Consider the following 22,458-nt stretch of genomic DNA (forward strand, 5'->3'; position numbering starts at 1 on the left):
TGAAAACTTTCAAGGAGTTTTTAATGAAATATTGATTCATCATTACATTCATTCATCGCTCAATGTGAGCGAGACAATGAAATACATTGTTTATTTCATATAGGCTATCTTTTAACATTTTCTCTTTTCTACATTTGTATATATTTTGTGTGCATAATATATTTTTAGATAAATATATAAAATTTGTTAGTATTCTTTTAGTAAGTATATTAGGGATATATAGTAAAAAAAATTAATGAGATGATTACAGATTTAAAAAGTTTGGAGTCCAGTGATTTAATCAGATGAGCTCAGGTTTTGGAATAGACAAATTATGTTTTTGTGTGTGCTTTACTTTTTTTTTTTTTTTGAGAGAGAGAGAGAGCACAAGTGAGTGAGGGTCAAAGAGAAAGAAAGAGAGAGAGAGAGAGAGAGAGAGAGAGAAGTGGGATTCACCCAAAGCAGGGCTTGTGTTTACTAGAAGCAGGGCTTGAGCTTGCAAACCATGAGATCGATCATGACCTGAGCTGAAGTCAGATGCTTAACATCTGAGCCACCCAGGCACTATGTGTACTTAACTCTCAAATGTGCTTTGATTTTTGGCAAATTGTCATCAAGATCAACACGTATTTGTGGAGAATCTGCTATATGCCAGGCACTAAAGACTGAGAGAAATGCACAATATGCCTTTTGTATTTGAAGGACTTAGACTCTCTATGAGGAGACAAAATAGGTACATAAAAATACTAGCAGAACTATAGAGAAATTAAAAAAGGAAGGAAGAAAAGGAGAAATGGAAGGAAGGAAAGAAGGAAGGAAAGAAGTTAAGAAGGGAGGGGAGGAAAGGGAAAGAAAGGTAAACAAAAAGACCAATAAAACAGTTTTGCTAAGGGGCGCCTGGGTGGCGCAGTCGGTTAAGTGTCCGACTTCAGCCAGGTCACGATCTCGCGGTCCGTGAGTTCGAGCCCCGCGTCAGGCTCTGGGCTGATGGCTCAGAGCCTGGAGCCTGTTTCCGATTCTGTGCCTCCCTCTCTCTCTGCCCCTCCCCCGTTCATGCTCTGTCTCTCTCTGTCCCAAAAATAAATAAAAATAAACGTTAAAAAAAAAAAAAAACAAAAACAGTTTTGCTAAGTGTCACTGAGTGGTCCAACAATGAATGATTCCTGTTTTCAGGGAAGTGAAAGAATTCTGTGATCTTAGGCAATTAGGGAGTGGGGTACGGTGAAAGGACTTTGAGGCAAAGCTAAGACACGGTAGGGGGCAATGTGCTCCCAGCATGGGCAAAGACCTGGAATGAGGGGTGGATGTGCCATGTTCTGGAGACAGTGCATATGGACATCCACTTGAGTTCAAGTTGAAGGTTCAGGTAGGGGAAGAGCAGCAAAACAGAGGATCTGGATGTAAAGCTTTTAATTTTTAGTTGGGGAGTTGGCACAATTCAGGAGTATTAGCAATGTGTCATGTGGACAGTGATGGATAATTGATAAGCCAGTTTGGGGCCCATTGGAATAGTCTCTGATTTGGCAGTGTCCTCACCTTATTCCTACAAGCTGAAAACTGTGGGTCCATCTTTGACATTTTCTCATCTCTTTGTTGGATGGATTTTTAAATTAAGCATTTTTTTCCCTTTTTGTTTTTGTTTTTGTTTGTTTGTTTTAGCAAGTACTCAAGAATGCATATTCTCAGAATTCTCTCACATTTTGAGATGTCTTCCTGTTACCCTTATATATGAAATTATTATTTTTTCCTCTCTCAGAAATTTGTGGACATTATTGTCTTACAGCATTGAATTTAGTTATGGCGAAGTCTGAGGCCAGACAGATTGTGTTGTTTTGTTGATCTGTGGGAGATTTGCTCTTTTGGCCAAGATACTTGAAAAATTCATTTTTAAAATCTTGGTAATTAGCAAATTAACTAGAATTTGTCTTGAAGTTGTGTATTTAAACAGTATTTCTGATTCATATAATCAAAACAAATTTCTTCCTTTATTTCAGGGATATGTTTGTTTATAGTTTTTTTTGTTTTTTTTTTTTTGTTTTTTTTAACAGCTTTCCTGTTTAATTTCTTGGGATCTCTATTTCAGGAACATGAATTCCCACTGATTAAATTATATTTGTCCTTCCATTTCCATTAGATTTTTCTTAATAACTATTAATGTCTATTTTTCCTCTGTATTTATTATGAATTATTTTAAATCTTTCCTACATGTGATTAACTTTCCTGATTTTATTTTCAGACAATTATATTTTGTCCTTGCAGTATCTAATTTATTTATAACTATCATGGTAATGTTTCTCAATGTTTGTTTGTCTTTGTACCTTAGCTTTGAGATCTGCCTTTTCAATTAATTCTTATAATCTTTTTGTCTCTGAGCACTTGATTTACTGAGTTCACAATCTCATTAAATTATTTTATTGCATGAAAAACTGGTATAGACTCTATATCCATTCTTTGTTTTATATTGCTAGGTTATTTGTCTGTTTTGCATGCTCACTTCCTCCCCCCCCCCCCGTTTTTTGTTTGTTTTTTTTTGCTATAATATGAATGCCTAGTTGTCAAACAAATCCTTCTCATTCTGCTTATGCTTAACATGGGCATGTACATGTAGGCCATCTATATAATCTGATATTCAAAGTTGCCTATTTATTATTACAGTAAATATTTTATTTTTATTTGTTCTTTGTCTCCGCAAGAGAACATAAGCTTCATATTTTGGGAGTTTCTGTGATTTTGCTTCCCTTTGTTCTTAGCAGAATGAATAGCAATCAGTTAGGCCAAGTCAGGGAACAAGAGAACTTTACGCAGAGGAAGGAGCTCTAAATAATGGCAAGGCACAAGAGAGAGCATGACTTATTTAGGAGACTATATAGTTCAGCTAGGCAGAGAGAGAGAGACTGGAATTTATCTTTAAGGCTATATGAAACCATGATTAAGGCATGAGAGTTTCATGATAAGATTTGCCTTGGAAGAATTTCTTGTCACAAGAAATGTGTAGAATACATTGGCGAAAGACCACAGTAGAGGCAGGGGGACCTGTTAGGAGGCTTCTGTGGAAATCCAGGTTGGAAATAATGAACGGATGGGTGTGAATGGGAAAAATATTAAGGATGTAGAGTGATTACTTATTGGATGTGAAGGCCAGAAAGAGGGAGAAATTAAAGCAACACTCAGGTTTCTGGCTTGATTTCTGGAGCCTTATTTACATACCTCTCTTAGACTCTTATCATTCTGTATTTTTAATGGTTGTTTATATGTATAGTTACTTTGTAAGCTCCTTTATAGGAATGGCTGAATTATTTCTATGTCACAATGCCTAATACTGAGTTCAGCCCATGGGAAGAACCAATAAATGTTAAAGTAAACAACCTAAGTATAAGATCAAGAACACTTGGGGTGCCTGGGTGGCTCAGTCAGTTGAGCGTTGATTTTGGCTCAGGTCATGACTTCGGCTCGGGTCATGATCTCATGGTCCATGAGTTCAAGCCCTGCGTCAGGCTCTGTGCTTACAGCTCAGAGCCTGGAGCCTGCTTCAGATTCTGTGTCTTCCTCTATCTCTGCCCCTCCCCCACTCATGCTCTGTCTCTCCCTCTGTCAAAAATAAACATTAAAAACATTTTTAAAAAAGATCAAGAAAACTTTATTTCCTTTTTAAGTAGTGCTAATGATATTTTATTTGCACCCTCCCCCTACCACACAGAGGGCTTTGAGGTAGATATATGAAATAAGTGAAAGTTAAAAACATTTGCACAAGCAAGGGGCACCTGGGTGGTTCAGTCGGTTAAGTGTGGGACTCTTGATCTCAGCTCAGGCCATGATCCCACAGTTTTTGGGATCGAGCCCTACATTGGGCTCTGCACTGACAGTGTGGAGCCTGCTTGGGATTCTCTCTCTCTCTGTCTCTCTGCCTCTCCCTTTTTCATTCTCTCTCTCTCTCTCTCTCTCTCTCTCTCTTTCTCTCTCCCTTTCAATAAATAGACTTAAAAACATAGCGCCCTCAAAGTATAGCATGGTACTCCCATCAGGGCAGCTGCAGGACACATGGGGTAAACCGCTAAGAGAGAGAGCTCTTACCTTCATATTTCTCTGACATCTTGTTCGTGGTGCACCGATGTTCCACTTTTTTTTTCTTAAAACCAAGTCTGCGTTTCTTTGTTTCAATCCGGACACAGTTTCGGATTTCTTCCTCTGTTAAACCTAGGAAATGGAGTGCAAACAAAACATCACGAGGATGCACCACTGCGAATCCTTCCCCAGTTCCTATAAACTCGAATAATTCACACCTTCACCTACCGATTCAGTCCTTTTTAGGCCCTGGGATGATCCTGAACAGAGGAAGTGTTTATGAGTCCCTGCTGTCTCTCCCTTCAACCCTGGCCCTAAGAAGCACATATAAGGTGACTGTGGCCCATCCCATGGGGATCATGTTGGCTTCTCCCTGTTGCCTACACACAGTGAGCCTCAAAGATCACCTGTCCCACTGGCCACGGCCACTGTATAGTCCTGCAGATCAAGAGATGAACACACGTTCTGTGCGGTGCCCCGGTCAGGCCTTCTTTCTGGGCCACAACTGTTTCTGTGAGGCCTGAGTCCACCTCACTTTTTTGCCCCATTGTCACCTAAAATGGACATCTTTTTTGTCATCTCTCTTCGCTGAACACTCGTTCTCATGCCTGTCTCCCTGGGTCAGCTGCTCACTCCACCTGTACCTCCAAAACTCAGAAATTCTGACTTCCTGACCTATGAATTCTTCTCAGTGTCCTCACTGACTATTCTCTCTCTCTCCTCATCACCACTCCAGCCTGTACTCAACGTTTCTCCTGATGTCTCCAAGGGAGGTGAATGCTGCCTCATCCCTAGCCTTGGGAATGAGGTTGATATCTTGGGGGTTGATATCTTCCTAGCTTCCCAGCGCCTCCATAGGATGAGTCTCCAGGTTTAAAATTCTTGTCAAAACCCTGATGCCTGGAAGCTCAGGCTGTTCAGTTCTCATACCTTCAGTCCTCTTTGTTCTTGTCTTTTACCAAACTTGCAAGCATCATTTGTTGAAGATTCTGGCATCTGAGTCACACTTTCCCACCACAATCCCTGTCTATGTTCTCAATGGCTTCAAAATCTATGCTGTGTCAGGGATCAAGTGGGACACAGTGCAGGGAAATAGGTCTGGCTATTTGTAGACTGAGTTGGTGCTGCCCATCTGGGGTAATTTGAAAAGAATCAACGTCTCCTCTTTCTGAAGAGCTTCCTAAGCCTCCTGACCTGCTACCTGAAATACCAAAATTAGATTCCAGATTTTGGTTTTTGTTTTTAACATAATTTATTTCAACTAAAGTATAGCTGACACAAGAATTCAGGTTTTTGATGTTTAGTTAAAAATTGCCTCACAAAACATGAACACACAAGAGATACAACTGTTAGGATCAGCTCTTAAGCACCTTAAAGCAAAGTAGTTCATCAAATACTGATGTTCAGGGTTGTAGATCATAATCGGCAGAGGAATATTTTTAGAGCTTGAGGCACAGTTTAGGTGTGATGCTGAAATTGAATCCTAAAGGCACAGATGACTGAGAAATGAGGCCAGGTAGACGGGGATGGGGTGGAAGGGGACGGGGTCTGCCCACTTCATAGTTTTTTCAATAGTTTGACACATTTGAAGGGATGCGTTATAAGTTGGCAGTGAAAAATTCTTAGTTTGAAGTCTTGATGTTTACCTTGCATCTTTAACTCTAATAAACAAACAAACAAACAAAAAGTCTGTTTTTCTTTTTTGGTCAAGCTGAATAAATATGAGTCATTTTCTGGTAGTATTGTTCTAACAAGTAGATCAGTATAATGATTAGACCATGTTAGGAATTTAATGCATTTATGTTGTAGAGCTCCTATCCTTTTTGAATTTTTTCATTAAGTTTTTATTACTTATAAATGAAAATTAAATTTTCTGTGTCCAATTCATTAACTATAACATAATTAATTAACTATCAACTTAATTTCATTTTCTGAGAGCTAATGGAGAATCTTTGAAGATTCAAATGGTGAATCCTTCTTATGAGCCATGGCATTCGTTGGTCATGCCATTAAAATATGAAGGCTTTATCAGTGAATTTCTGGATAAGCCTGTCTTCCCCTGTATAACCTGTAGCTTGCTGCCTGACCTCTATCCAATTGCCGGATGCTGTAGCACTTGACCTCTCAAACCCAAGCGTCCCTCTGATGTTGCGTAGGGACAAGCATTTCAGAAATGTCCTCAGCTATTCTGGGCAAAGGTCAACAGTGTTACTTGAAAATGTCATACGGGTAAATGGTGGGGCCAGTAATTGTTTTCCTCCCAGTTCAGAGTAGGAAATGACTTCTCAACAAAAGGAGTTTAAATTACCATCTTGCATATTATGATATTTTAATTCTTTAATGTTCTTACTGTATTTCTGAATTTTTTTTTTCACCTAGCACACTGAAGCAATGTCAACTTTTCTTCAGGTTTTAAATTGACAATGGGACATTGAACAATAGAGGAATATATGAAGGATGCAAATAAAAAGCAATTTAATTTTGCTTTACTCCTCTTGAGGGAGAGAAGGTACTATGAAATAGTCAGGTCATACTTTTGAAATTAATGACAAGGGATACAATTCTTACTGAATAAAGCAAATAAAAACCAAGCCTATACTCTAGTTTCATGTTATGGCTACGCAAAGGGAAAAGAAATGGAAAAAGAGAGGAGGAGGCCAGAATATATATTCATTTAGAGAGCAGGCAAAAACAGGTGAGCATACCCACCAAGGAATTCCATTTTATTGAGATTTGTTTCTGTCTGGGCGTGCTTCATCTTAGCCATAATTAAAACTGTGCATCGGTATTATTTTTGTGACTCAGAGAAATATATACTCATTGAATATAAGAATATATATTACATATAAGAATATAGAAATATGTTTAATCAAATATACATATATATACCCTTTAAGTACTATATATGTCATATATGTGTGTGTGTGTGTATATATATGTGTGTGTGTGTGTACATACATATATATATGTATATATATATATGCATACATGCATATATATATGTATATAGTTTGTATATGAGTACATAGGTATTTACGGTCATATATCTCCAGTTTCCTATTACATCTCAAACTCCCTTTCTTTCCCTTATTATGTGTTCCTGTTTGTTAGCCTCTACCTCTATTTATAGAGAAAGACACAGAAGGTGAGAATGTTTCAGTAGGAAAGTGTAGCTCATCACTTCATTTTGGTCAGGGGTCTTCAACTATTAAAATGCTGGATGGTTGATTAAAGATTCACATAGTTCTTTAACTGACCTGATCTCTGAGCCTTTAGAGGCTTTGCTTTGAATGCATGAAAGTACAGCTGATCAAATGAGAAATTATTTTCTGGGCTATAGCAGCAAGTGACCAGAATAATTTCATCCCAGGGGTGAGATGAAACCAATCAAGGGCCACAGATTTTCCCCAAGCACTTTTGCTCAGCATTAATGTTGCTGGTGTTCTCATGGGAGAAGATACCAAATTCATCATACAAACATCACTCCTGTGGAAAGGATAACTGAAATGAAACATAAGGGTCAGGCAATGTGAAAAGCCCATCACAGCATAAATCTTTTGGATTTCAGTAACTCTGTCAGATAGTAATTTTTTTAGATCCTCTTACTGAAAGTCCTTCTCAAAGACATTTATGCCCTCTTCTCTCTTAGGAAGCAGATCATGAGGGATATCTGGTCACTTAAAGTTTGGAATAACTCAGGGCAGCCACATTAAACATTAGTATTTGCCATCATGAGATGTAAGAACAAAGGGATTGACACTCTGTTGGCCCCAGAGTTGGCCTGATGTCTCTTTAAATGAATTCCTGATTTCTTCTATATAAAAGTTGCATGATCAAGAATTCTTATTTATATCGGGTAATTGGTCAGTTGAGTTCTGGTTACAGTTTCCTAACCATGTTCTCAAGAGACACATGATAGAATCATCACAAAGGCCCTGTGTCATTTCACAAAGGAGTCTGAAAATGAATTTATCCAATGGTGTTTAAGCTATAATAATAATTAATAGTGGCAAGTTAAGCTAACACTTAAGAAACCAAGGTTTATCTATAAACCAAGGTTTTTATTGTTATTTTACATATAAGCAGAAAAATATCCCTGATTATATCCCAAAATAAAAATTTGCCAACTTTCTTCAAAATAAGTGCTTCTCATCTGGTTTCAATTTTATCACTGGTAGGTGCATATCTAGCCCACATTAATTTAGTTCCTTGTCAAGTTCTTAATTGTTCTTTTATCTTAATGCCCTTGGCTTTTACTTAAAACATTATTAAAAGAAAAAGACTTAGAAAATTTGCTATAATTATTGTTCTATAAAATTATTATCTCCTATAAAATTGCTGTAAGTAAATTATCTTTTGGAGTTTAGTTTCAGGACAAATCTCATTTTTCTTGAGGTAATAGCATGTATCTCTCTTTTAGGTTACCACTACTGTGTAGCTTATGATGTTCCCACATGTCAGGAAACTCAGAGACAAATCTAATGCCCAATGAGAGAGGTTAAGTATATTTTTTCTTTTTTGGGGGGGTCCTAATTGTATATTTTTATTTATTTGAGTGTGTACCTTTTGGTTGTTCTTCTTATCATTTTGGAAGTACAGTGGAGTCTAAGAGTTAATAAAGAAGAATTAATAGAATAAGAGAAAAATGAATTGCACGCAGTCGAATCAGGCTTAAGAAAAAAGGGAGGCCGGCAGAAGGTCTACCTGAGTTCTTCAGTTCCTCGACGCTAAACTGGTAGAGGAGGTCATACACGCCGCCCAGGGAGCCAGAGGTGAAATAGTGAGTCCCGAAGTCATCAAATATCCGACTATACAAAGCAAAGTTGTATTCTAGAGGCAGGTGGTTAAGTGCTTTCAAAAAGACATCAGAAAGCTGCAGATCTTTAGTTTTCATTGTGAAGTTTGAGACTTTTATCACCTTATGGACCCTAGTAAAACTAGAATCCTAAATGGAAGAGGAGAAAAGAGGAGAAAAAAGAAAGAAAACAAGATGATTAAACGTAATAAAAGCTTGAAGTGTCAAGCCTTTAAATGTCATCTATATATCACTAGCTGCCTTCCAACCATAACATGATAACTTTAACTCTCTATGGCATGATCTCACACACAAAAACATAATTTTCATTTTATTTTCCACAACTTTTTCCTGCGACGTCCAAAGTGCTGAACAGATAAGATGATCTCAGTCATGTAAACTGTGACTGAGGCATAGGTTTGGTAGGCTTATCAAAAGAGATCAATAGGCATACCAAAGGCATACCAAAAAGAGATCAATCAATTATCAGAAAAGTAAATCTTTCACTCTTGCTTGTCAATCGTAGCTGTGTCCCTACTGAGTTTTTATTTAGAAAGACTTGCTGATGCAACACGTCGAAAAAGGATTGCATATATTTTTAATTGGAAGTTACGCAATTGAGATTCAAGTCACAACTTTGTCACTAACTGGCATTTGCATTTTCTAGGCCCCAGTTGTCTGTGAAATGTCACCTGGTCTATAAATGACAGTTATCCACCAGATGACATACCACACCCCTTTCAAACACTGTGATTCAAAATTACTCAGGGTTAAGATTAAACAAAATTATTTATATTCTCCCTCTTCCACCCATCAACAGAAATATTTGTTTGAGAGTTTTTTTATTCATTTCTTTTTATGTTGGGTTAATCTATGATTTGGTGGTTGTTGGTATTATATCCAAATCTCATTCCATTAAATTATTGTTCTACATATCCACTGAGTTTTATGAGTGTATCCATATATGCTGTTCTTAAAAAAATTATATAATTTTTATCTATTTCTCAATTTTAGCAAATTGTAGTATTTGAGTCATAGGAGCAGAGAGAGGAGTGTATTTCAGCAAAAGAACTTTATCGTAGCTGTAAATTATTAAATTGCTGTTTTCTTGTGTGCTATAATTATGGCATAAAATGTCTGCTAACACAAAAGAAAAAAAATAATCACAAGTATTGAAGAAGAGTCACCACTCACTCCCCTCCCTCTGTCTTTCCCTTTGCTTCTCTCCTACCCCTTCCCACCCCTCACCCTCCCTTTTTGCCTTTTAACACATTTATTGCTCAGCTACCTCAGATGCTGTGGACACAGAAATGGGCAAGGTAGACAAAGTTCATCCCTTTGAGGGGCTTACATTTTCATTGTCCATCAATTCTATTTTTAAGTTTAATACTTGAATTTTGTCACAGAACCATGCCTTTAGAAAGTTGGAGGGACATTATGCTTTTAGTAAGAAGTGCACTCACTTCCAGAGTATCTGAAATACCTATTCAGACATGGACATTGGAATGGGTGGTTCAAAATTTCCAGGTTGCTCTACCAACTAAATTATAAACATACAAGTGAAACTTTGGTAACTCAACTCAGCACAAGCCAAGCATTTATCAAATGCATCATGGTTAAAATGGGGCTATTTTAGGCTAACCCATTACATGACAGTAGGTTATTAACTATGTATGATCGGGATGCCTGGATGGCTCAGTCATTAAGTGTCCCAACCCTTGGTTTTGGCTCAGGTCATGATCTCACAGATCGTGGGTTCGAGCCCTGTGTTGGGCTCTGTGCTGACAACATGGAGCCTGTTGAGGATTCTCTCTCTTTCTCCCTCTCTCTCTGCCTCTCTATCTCTCTCAAAATAAATAAACTTTAAAAAATATTTAAAAAATAAAAAATGTATGATCTGTCTCAACATTCTGTGAGATCTTGCTTTATTTTTACCATCTTTTTGTGGGTTCAACTTCATAAAGTAATTCAGAAAAGCACCGAATCTTACTGAGACACCTGGTATTTTGACTTTGAAACAGATTATCTGCCTAACAAATGTTTAGTTAGATCTGTGATTGATGAAATGAATAAATAAAGCATTAAGCTCCAGTGGAGGGAGTGGATTGATTTTCAAGTTAGTGGTACCTTGTTTTCACTATTTGAAGACTAAGAGACGTTGCAGTAGCGTTTTCTTTCTTTTTTTTTTTTTAACGTTTATTTATTTTTGAGACAGAGAGAGACAGAGCATGAGTGGGGGAGGGTCAGAGAGAGAGAGAGGGAGACACAGAATCCGAAACAGGCTCCAGGCTCTGCACTGTCAGCACAGAGCCCGACGCGGGGCTCAAACTCACAAACCGTGAGATCATGACCTGAGCCGAAGTCGGACGCTTAACTGACTGAGCCACCCAGGCGCCGCATCACTAGTGTTTTCTACTTAACCCAGGATTTCCTTATTCTGTTGCCATCTAATCAAAGATACTGGGTAGAACCCGATGAAGTTGACAGTTTTGTAGGTCAAAAATGGGTGAATATTAGCAGTTTCAAAAGTTCCAGCTGCTACTGTGAATAGCCTAAAATGTTCCCAATTTGGGGCAGACTCTTAGAGGATCAAATAACATCTGTTTATCCACAGATAAGGATTTTACAAGTTTTCTCTAGCATGGCTGAAACATTTATAAACCAATTCTGTGAAGCAAATCTTAATGTTGAGACTGATGTATATATCTATGTCTCTTTCTACATATCCATTTTCCTTCTCATTTTGGACTATATTTTTAAGCAGTTGTTTCCAATCTTGGCTATATCAGAATGAGCTGGGGGCTTAAAAAAAGAAAACCAGAATCACATGCCCAATCCCAGATATTCTGAATCAGTATATTAAGAGAAGGGCCATGGGATGTATATTTTTACTTCCTAATAATTCTGATACTAACTTGTCTTTTTTGTAAATTTTTAAAATTAGTTTTCTTTATTTTTGAGAGGCAGAGAGAGACAGAGAGAGACAGAACACAAGTCGGGGAGGGGCAGAGAGAGAGGGAGACACAGAATCCAAAGCAGGCTCCAGGCTCCTAGCTGTCAGCACAGAGCCGGATGCAGGGCCTGAACTCATGAACTGTGAGATCATGACCTGAGCCGAAGTCGGACGCTCAACCGACTGAGCCACCCAGGCGCCCCAATACTAACTTGTCTTGAGAATATAATTTGCATTAGTCAGCCATAAGAAAGAATGAAATCTTGCCATTTACAATCACACGGATACAGCCAGAGTATTATGCTAAGTGCAGTAAGTCAGAGAAAGACAAATACCAGATGATTTCACTCATATGTGGAATTTAAGAAACGAAACAAATGAACTAGGGGGGAAAAAGAGAGAGACGAATAAAAAAAAACAGACGTTTAGTTATACAGAACAAACTGATGGTACCAGAGGGGAAGTGAGTGGGGGGATGGGTTAAAAGGGATGGGGATTAAGGAGTGCACTTGTCTGATGAGCACCGGGTGTTGTATGGAATTGTTCAATCTCTATATTGTACACCTAAAACTAATATAACACTGTGTTAACTGGAATTAAAATAAAAATTTAAAAGAAAAAAAGAATATAATTTGGGGTAAGTTTGAGAGACACTATGCTACCTATAGCCCATTCTAAAGTGAACTAATGATATGTTATAAAAGGAATCATTTGATTCCCTCTTTTTTCTTTTATGTGTTCATATCACCAGAACTCTACTCTCTTCATAGTTTGTTGAAATTATGAATAACAGAATGAATGAACAAGCAGATAGCTTGAGGTATAATGTAGTGGATATAAACAGTGGGCGAAAATCAGAAAGCTGATTTCAATGCCCGACTCTGGCATTTACTCACTGTGACATCACAGGAGCCACTCAGCTTCTTGAGTTTTAGTGTAGTACTTGGCACATGGTAGATATTTGATAAATATTTCTTGACTTCAGAATAAATACATGGACTTCATGTACTCATCTGTAAAGTGTTCTTGAAAATATCTACTCTGATTCCCCCTTAGGGTTCTTTTCAAGATAAATGAAATTAGCCTAGGAAAATTATCTATAAATGGGGCTATATATATATATATATATATGAATAAATAAATGTGTGAGAGGCACTATGGTAAGGGCAGGAGGAGCCATAAAATGATGGCCTCCAGCTGCTGTTCCCCTTTGTTCCGGTTGTGGTTCCTCTTTTCACCGCCCCTTCACAGTCTATGATTCAGGGCTCAGTCTTCCCATTCATCTCTTTGGAAGGAGCAAATACCACTGAGAGTGGTGGTTTTGGGAGGAACAGAGACTATTTTTTTTTTTAAGTTCATTTATTTATTTTGAGAGAGAGAGAGAGAGAGCAAGCATGTTGGGGAGGGGCAGAGAGAATCCCAAACAGGTTCAGCATTGTCAGTGCAGAGTCAGACACAGGGCTTGAACTCAAGAACCGTGAGTTCACAACCTAAGCTGAAATCAAGAGTCAGACATTTAACCAACTTGGCCACCCCAGGCACCCCAGGAACAGATTCTATTTTAAAAGAACTTTGTAAATGTTTAAAAATGTCTAATAGAAATCTATCTCCTAAATCGCTTAAGAGCTGGAAAACATGTCCAGGAGTTTTAATATACAAATAATAAAAGAAAAAGCAAGGGAGGAAGAAAGATTACTGGATGAAGATATATCTTTACATATTGAAAGAACTTTGTTAGTTCCTGGCAAGATTAATGGAAGAAGTCTAATACTCAGATACAACCTAAATTATAAACAACAACAATAAAAATTACAAATTTCCAGACAGAGAAAATAAAAGAAAGACAACCAGTTATCCATGTGATTTTTCCTATGCAACAACGAAAAGTAGAAGATAGTGGAATAACATCCACTAACTACCAAGAAAAGAAGACTATGATTCAAGATTCCTATATTTGGCCAAGATATTCCTTATCTTTATTGCTCAGGGAAAATGTAGGCTTTTTAGATATATAAGGACTTAGGGAGTAAATGTATAGACACACACACACACACACACACACACACACACACACGTATGTATATAAAATATTACACAGATATAAAATACAGACTATGAACTTGGAATTTATAAGTGTTATGTGAGGAATCTTTAAAATAGACTACACAAGAGTCAGGATAAAATACAAATGAACATATGTAATATAAAACTGAACACAAAACAATCCTAGCGAATAGCTTGGAACACAAAGGTTTTGAACTACCTCAGTAAAATTGAGGTTTTGGAGGCCTGTAATGATATTGGTAGGGGAGCTCAGAATGTAGACCCATTCTCAAGGAGATAGTGGGAATGGGGTGTGGGGAAGTAAAATATCTTTTGGGGGCTGTAGATATTACTTCATGTGATAAAAGAAAAAACATAGGCTTAATTATGCTTGTTAACTAGAGAAAGGTCATCACAAGCAGAATTTAAAAAGTTTAGGGGGCACCTGGGTGGCTCAGTTGGTTAAGCATCCAACTTCAGTTCAGGTCATGATCTCACAGTTCGTGGGTTTGAGCCCTGCATCGGGCTCTCTGCTGTTAGCAGAGAACACACCTTGGATCCTCTGTTCCCCTCTCTATGTCCCTCCCTCATTTGCACTCTCTCTAAAAAAGAGAGAACTTCCAAATGTTCTAGTAGAACTTCCAAAATGACCAAAAGGGGTAACCAGAAATGTGACAAAGACAGCCATAGTAGAGAAATAGGAAACAGCAACAAAGTAAAATGAGTATGAAAAATTAAAGATGGAAGAAACATGATCAAGTATTTCAGTGAGTTTGTTAAATCAAAGAAGGCAGAATTTCCCTAGCAAAGTTCTAATTGTCAGATTATGTTAAAAAAGTAAAGTTCTGTTACATGTAGCTTATAAAAAATACACCTAAAACACTAAGACAAAGAAAACTTAAACAGAACACAACCATAAACACAGCCAAATGTATGCAACATTATACATATCACTTCTATAACTTTTGAAATGGGATTTATCAACAAACTAAATCTATTTAAATTTGTGTTCGAAATCTTGCCAATTTGATATCAAAAACTCTCCCCTTCTCATTGCATGATTGCTGGACTTAGTGTTAACTTTCAGAAAAGAATGAAAAGATTGGGAACCATTTTTATTACCTTTTTGTGGGAGGCTTGAATGGCTTGTTTGAAGGCAGAATTATGGGTGGTGCTTTGAGTTTTCTTTGAGGAATAAAAAATTGGTACATGAAAGTTTTTTTTCTCTTCGCCCCGGAATGCAGCTTGTTTATTTTCATTTTTTGTAAGAGGAACTAAGTCCTTGTAGAAATCGGTTTCTAAATCATCTTCTTCAGTTTGCACCTGGAGAAAAATCCATATGAAATGGGATGAAACTTAGGAAATATTAGAACTACTTGTTAAGATCTCAGGCAATGATGCTTCATTCCTTTATGCATTCAATAAATATTTGTTGAGAACCCATTTTGCTAGAAATAAAAGAAAAATTAGTTCCTGCCCTCCATGAGTCAATAGTTTAGTTAGAGAGACAAACAAGCACAGACACTTAATCCAGTGTGGGAAGTGATGTGCTCCAAAAGAAGTTGTCCTAAATAATCATTGAACCCAGAGGGGCCACACCAGGAAAGTCTTTGTCAAGGAAACAACTCCTAAAATGATATTTAACAGCATGATAAAAAAAAAAAAAAAAACGAGGGCTATTTCTGGTCTGCCTGTGACTTTGAGCCTCTTTGCAATCTAACTGAAGGTATCTTCCAGAAAATTGAGGCCTAGCAGATGGGAGCACAAATCCTGTCCTTCTTTGCTCTGGTTGCATCCCCACCCACTTAGACTTATTTAGATGTTGGGCATCAGCACTCTACTGGCTATGTCTATGGGACAGAGGACAAATACTTGATTGGTTCTGCATGGTGGAGGGTTATAATCCTTCACTGACTGGGTCTGGAAAGAGGAGGAAAAAAAAAAAATCCAGTGGGACTTGACTTGAAGTAGGAGTGGAGCAGGGTATTTTCCCAGTACAAGTTAAATCCCTGTTATGATTATGCTGGCAAAAAGGGACGATGGATGAATTAAAAAAAAAAAAGTTGCAAAATAAATTGATTGAAGAGTACTTTATGTTAAAGATGCCTGTCTGGTTTGCAATGGAAAAATTTCTTGTTTTAAAATATTCAAAATTAAAATGCACCGTGAGGCAAACCACATGTCACAAAGAGCTTGTACAATTAGTGGAGGAAAGACAAAATAACCCAGTTGCAAAAGAATCTTGCTCAATAGTAAGATTCACACAAAAGTTCAATGTGACTTTTGATACTACAGGGCATGCAAGTTAGCCTTTAAAGGGCCCTAAAATGAAGCTCTTCAGTTAGCAATGAGGCGATACAATTCTATTTAAATATAGCTGCTGACATTTCTTTACCATTTCTCTAAAAAAACTCAGACTACAAATATTTTGTTTTATGAATTAGCTCTTTTTTTTTAAATATGAAATTTATTGTCAAATGAATTAGCTCTTATACACAAAAAGATGTATCTGCTTAAAGGAAAAGATATTTGCATGTAAGGAAGGGGGCTCAGATATCCTGGGCAGCAGCTCAGAGAAAATCTACCCATGGGTGAGCAGGGCTGAAAAATTAGACTGAACTGGAAACCTGGGGCTGGGCCTTGAATGCCCTGAGAAAGTATTTGAATTGACTTGTAAAGGCAAGATTTTGCATATAATAGGTTCTTTAAAACTATTAATGGAATGAATGAAAAATTGGGAGTGTTACTGTGACATCTGTGTTTTTGCGGAGATCAGGTTAACTATAGTTAACTAAAGTGGAGGCACGGAGAGCAGTTGTAAAAAACTGTTAGAGGAAGTCAAGTGAGACAGGATAATGGCCAGGTCCATGGGGTGGCGGTTGGGTGGAGAGAAAGTAGGGCATTTGAAAGATATTTAGGAAGTAAGTTCACAGAAATTGTTGACCAAGTAGATGTGGGGGTGACAGGGGGAGAGAGGGAGAGAGGATGGGGATGCTCTTCCATGAAAGGGAACTTGCAAAGCCAAGGCAACTTTTGAAAGGATAGATTTTCCCAGGAAGAGATGTTAACCAAACTCTGGGAACAAGGTTTTAATCTTCATTTACACATTATTATTTTTTAAAGATATTTTTAAAAGTTTATTTATTTATTTTTGAGAGAAAGAGAGAGAGAGAGAACAAGTGAAGGAGGGGCAGAGAGAGAGGGAGACAGAGGATCGAAAGCTCTGTGCTGATAGCAGAAAGCCTGATGCGGGGCTCAAACTCACGAACCCTGAGGTCGTGACCTGAGCTGAAGTCGAATGCTTAACCGACTGAGCCACCCAGGTACCCCCTCATTTACATATAATTACATACATCGCTGAGCCCATCCATCCTCACTGTGGATCCAGTGGGCTGATGACCTAGGAATTTATGTGTGTTGACACTTACTTTTGTGTTTGAAGAAAGGAGATGGGTTTGTAAGGAGGAGCAGAAGGAGATAAGAGGGACTGGAGGAATGGAGACCAGTGGCAACTGACTTCCTGTGCTATGAGGGTCAGAGACAGAACCTGAAGTTGTGAATTTCACATGGGATTTGGGGAGGATTTGAGGGACTGCAGAGCTATGAAAATTTTTAGGCTTTGGGATGCAGCAAGGGGCCTGTCTAGGTAGGCCAGTGTATTGTTAAGAATCAAAGTCTAGCGGTAACCATACTCTGCAGTTTGCTGTTGACAGCAAATGCTTAGCACACAGCGCCGCCTAGAAAAAGAGAGGAGGATTCCTAAGTAAGTGGTGCAACTCTGCGGACTGATTCAGGGATGTTATGGTGACAGAGCTCTGCACTTGGCAGCTGGGGGATCCCTGAGGGGAAGAATTCTTCCTATGGACTTCTATTCTGACTTCCTAGCCAAAGCTTTCCCTTCCCTTCCTTTCACGAGCCTCTTTGTGTACCAGCCAACCTGTTGTTTCACCTGTCTTCATGAACTCCAATACTATGGGAGAAGGGAAGTCAGATGCCTGCTGAATTTCTCCTCCTCTATTGTTCTCAATAAGATACAGCTTATATTTGCACAGCTATCTGCTGACAGCATGATCGAAGTAATACAGGGACCAGTGAAAAGTCCACCACTCTCTTGCGACCTTGACTCTGGTTATTCCCAAACTTTTGTTTGAAGAAATATCACCATGACCTTCATCAGCAGTTCAATAGTACCTAAGACTCAACAACATATAGTTAGAGATCAACTCAGGTAGCTTCTTGAAGTTCAACAAGTTTTAGATCTACATTGACAATGAAATGAGTCTATTTTATTCTGGATGAGGATTTTCAGGCTGTATTACCCGATGTAACTAGCCATCCAGACTTGGGTTACCAAGTTATGTGGGTGGATCCAGTGGTCTGCTGGTGAATGTTCAAAAACCAGCTCTCTGGCAAGGGGAAAACCTGTGATTTACTACAGCACTTGCCTTTTGTTTTCCTATCATAGCTGATCCCAGCTGCCTGTGTGATGCCCCTTAACTCAAACTCGGAAAGAGATGCACAGCAGCAAATTATTATATAGCATTTTTGTAACATAGATTCAATAGATGTAAGTAACTTCAAGAGCATCGATGGTAAAATGTAACAAAATAATGGAGAATTGATAAATTTTGGGTAATTATCACCTATGCTTTTAATATTTTTATTTAATTGTAAGATTATATATCTAATATTCAGTCATGGCTATGTTTACCAATTGGCTTCCGAAGTTCCCAACAATTTAAGGATTGGCTCTTTTAAGCTGGAAGAGCTGGCTCTGGTACATCATTCATGAACCTCACAGGTGATACCTTTTAAATGGTAGTTTTGAAAGGTACTCAAACCTGGCATGCATTGCACAGTTGTTAATGTCTTTCTTGCTGTTATGGTCAAGGGCTCATCTAGCTTCAGCAGCACTGCACTAAGAGCCGTGCCATTTACTTGTTGCATAACTCTGAGAAAGTTATCTAACTTTGATCTCCTATTAGTAAGATGGATATAAACAATCTTTTACTTTTCTGGGAAGGTTGTTACAGGAATTGAGTAAGACAGTACAAGCAAACACCTTCAAAACTATCAAGTATGAAAAGTTTAGATAACAAATTTGCCCTCATCTCATGAGCTGAGTTTAACATGTTACTTGTAAAAGTGCATGAAATAGATGCTTGCTGAGAATACCTAAGTATTGGGTGGGAGGGATCACTGTATTTTAAAAGTAACCATATGGATTGATTGTTTAGGTTCAGTGTAACAGTATTATATGTAAACGTTTGGGTTTTAGCTCTGTCTCTAAAGCCTATTCAATACAATACATTTTTTTTAAAGTTTATTTATTTATTTTGAGGAGAGATAGAGACAGCGCAAGTAGGGTAGGTGCAGAGAGGAGAGGGACAGAGGTACAGAGACTGATGCAGGGCTTGAATTCACAAAACTGTGAGATCATGACCTGAGCCAAATCCAAGAGTCGGATGCTTAACCGACTGAGCCACCCAAGCATCCCTCAATACAATACATCTTAAGAGTAATGTTATTGGGGCCCCTGGGTGGCGCAGTCGTTAAGCGTCCGACTTCAGCCAGGTCACGATCTCGCGGTCCGTGAGTTCGAGCCCCGCGTCGGGCTCTGGGCTGATGGCTCAGAGCCTGGACCCTGTTTCCGATTCTGTGTCTCCCTCTCTCTCTGCCCCTCCCCCGTTCATGCTCTGTCTCTCTCTGTCCCAAAAATAAATAAACGTTGAAAAAAAAATTAAAAAAAAAAAGAGTAATGTTATTATTGACCGAATTACTATTTCTTTGGAACGGTATCTATTCTGACTTCCTATTTATCATACCAGCAAGAACTTTTCCACCTCCCTTGGTGGTGGTGGACCCCCGGAATTAGCATCTTCTGGATCTGTGGGGAGATAATGGGGAGTTTCTTTACCTGGTCACATGTCACTTGTTACCCATGTCACTTCTATCTGCAGGCAGAGATTGGACTTTTTGGGGTCAGTCTCCCAAAAGGTATTTGAATTTGGCAGTTAGTCCCCAAGGACATTTCCTATGCCCACTAATATATATTAGATGGCTTTAAATTAAGCTGATCAAATTGGAAAACTACTGGTATTTGTTATATGTAAAAGGTTTTCTAAAGGAAGAATTGAATGACTTTTGCTGAAATCACACTATCCATAAAGTAGTCTCAGAAATCATTAGACTCCCTGAAATTCTCTCAAACATGTCAAATTTGTATGCATGGATGTTACCATTAAAATCACATCTTTCCTCTGTTCTTATTATAAATTAAAAGAAATAGGTTATTGATGGGGTATCTGGATGGTTCAGTTGGTTAAGCATCTGGCTGTTGATTTCGGCTCAGGTCATAATCTCATGGTTTGTGAGATCAAGCCCCTGATCGGGTTCTGTACTGACAGTGTGGAGCCTGCTTGAGACTCCCAATCTCCCTCTCTCTCTCCCCCACTTCTGCTCTCACACGCATGTGCTTGCTCTCTCTCTCTCTCTCAAAATAAATGAATTGAAAAAATTTTTCTCCTTTTTTAAAAGTTTATTTATTTATTTATTTATTTATTTATTTATTTTGAGAGAGCACAAGTAGGGGAGGGGCAGAGAGAGAGAGAGAGAGGGGGAGAGAGAGAGAGAGAGAGAGAGAGAGAGAGAGAATCCCAAGCAGGCTCCACACTGCCAGCACAGAGTCCAATGTGGGGCTGGAACTCATGAAGCCATGAGATCATTACCTGAGCCAAAACCAAGAGTCGGACACTTAACCAACTGAGCCACCCAGGCACCCCTACACTTTTTTTTTTTTTTTTTTTTTTAAGAAATAGACTGTTTAGTTCAACAAATGTAGACAGCCTATGTATAAGGCACTGGGCTAGATTCTGCGAGTATGTAGCATATCACTCATTACACTTAGGAAAACAGAAAAGCAAATCAACTAGTAAAATAGGAAGAAAGATACGAACTACCCCTGTTACACTTAGCTTCATCTTCATATTTTAAGAAGACAGGCACTCTTACATGTCTGAGTGTTGTGGTTACCTGAGAGAAGTAGCTTTGGTGGGAGTAAATTCTGAATAAAGCAAACCATTTATCTGTGTGGGATATGGTACATCTAAATGTTTACTGGAGAAAGCATGGACTCTGCAGTTTGGGAAGCCTGGGCTTGAATCTCTAATCCACTACTTACCGGCTGTTTGCCTATGGGCAAATTAGTTACATTAGTTTTCTCACCTGTAAATTGATGATAATAACACTGACCTCATTGAGTTGTGGAAGGATTAAACATCAACTGTAATAGGTGATATAAAATGTTCATTACCTTTGTATTCTGTCCCTTCATTCATCAGTAATTTTTCATTGGAAATTTTGCTTATCATCACCATCGGCACTAGGGTGCCGCCATGATAGGCTGTCATACCTCAAAGTTGACATTTTCCAAATTGGCTGGAACACGGTATGGATTACTTGCTCTACTGCTTTTGACAGCTTTACATATTCCTCCAGTGAAAGAGTTATCAAGGACTTCTCCTCTGGGCTCTCCTGCTAGAAAATGAAACCTGGAATCAAAGTAATTTTCAAGAATTCAATACATGTAGAACAATCTTTAAAATTTACTGTGCTTATATGAAAGAAATTCCTTTCTTAGACATTTTTGACTCATGACAAATGACTTGAAGAAAAGCCCCCCTGCCTTTTTTTTTTTTTTTTTTCGTTTATGGTGAGGCATCCAGAAATTGCTGGAAGCCAAAACTCAGCCCCTCTGGCTCAGTTAGATTCTTCCTTATTCCACTCACTTAATTATTCTGGGCTTTTAGCATGAAAAAAAAAATTAGGTTTATTTTATTTTATGACTTATAAAACCGGTGCAAACTTTGGAAGCAGATTATGAAATAAATTATTACATAATTAATGCCATTCTCAGTCCACTTCCTTCAGTATGATACAGTAAAGGAATTCTTATAGAGAGCTAGTAATTAAACATTAATGGCAATATTTTAACAAAATTGTAATATTGTTTTTTAATACCTGTAATAATATTTAAAATTTATTAAACAAATGCTTACATTTATTTATTCCCATGTATGTATTTACTATATGTATATTTTACACATGTATTTACTATATATTTATACTTACATATATATACATATATATAGTATATGTAAATATATATAGTATATGCAAATATACATATATATTTATTATATGTATATATGTATATCTGTATGTATATAGTAGACATGTCATGCACTATTTGATCTATATTTAATGTCACTATTATATTTATTTAATAGTTGTGATAATCCTGTGATGTAGATATAGATATAATTATTTTCCCTATTTTACAAATGAGGGAACTCAAGGATATTAGCTTAGCACAAATCAAGTATTTAGTAAATTATAGAAATTTAAGAAATTGTTTTGTGGCAGATGAAAAACTTCTCTAAGATGCCACTAGATTTCCTAAAAACAAAAGTTAACTATTCAGACCTCATCAAGATAAAAAAGTTCTGCACAGTGAAGGAAACAATCAACAAAACTAAAGGCAACCGACAGAATGGGAGAAGATATTTGCAAATGATATATCAGATAAAGTGTTAGTATCCAAAATCTATAAAGAACTTTTCAAACT

General features: G+C 37.8%; 1 protein-coding gene across 2 annotated transcripts in view; it reads right to left on the reverse strand.

Moving 5' to 3' along the window:
• Positions 1-22,458, reverse strand: part of C6 (complement C6) — a 72,325-nt gene that overhangs the window by 23,018 nt on the left and 26,849 nt on the right. For both annotated transcript variants that reach the window (XM_040496118.1, XM_040496114.1), the window contains exons 6-9: positions 21,244-21,382; positions 14,955-15,155; positions 8,746-8,986; positions 4,051-4,173 (exon numbers count right to left, since the gene is read on the reverse strand). In XM_040496118.1, the coding sequence (XP_040352052.1) occupies positions 4,051-4,173; positions 8,746-8,986; positions 14,955-15,155; positions 21,244-21,382 (704 nt within the window). The remainder of the gene's footprint in view (positions 1-4,050; positions 4,174-8,745; positions 8,987-14,954; positions 15,156-21,243; positions 21,383-22,458) is intronic.

This window comes from Herpailurus yagouaroundi, unplaced genomic scaffold, assembly GCF_014898765.1.
Source record: "Herpailurus yagouaroundi ecotype Mexico unplaced genomic scaffold, PumYag 29, whole genome shotgun sequence".
Classification (NCBI taxonomy): Eukaryota; Metazoa; Chordata; class Mammalia; order Carnivora; family Felidae; genus Herpailurus; species Herpailurus yagouaroundi.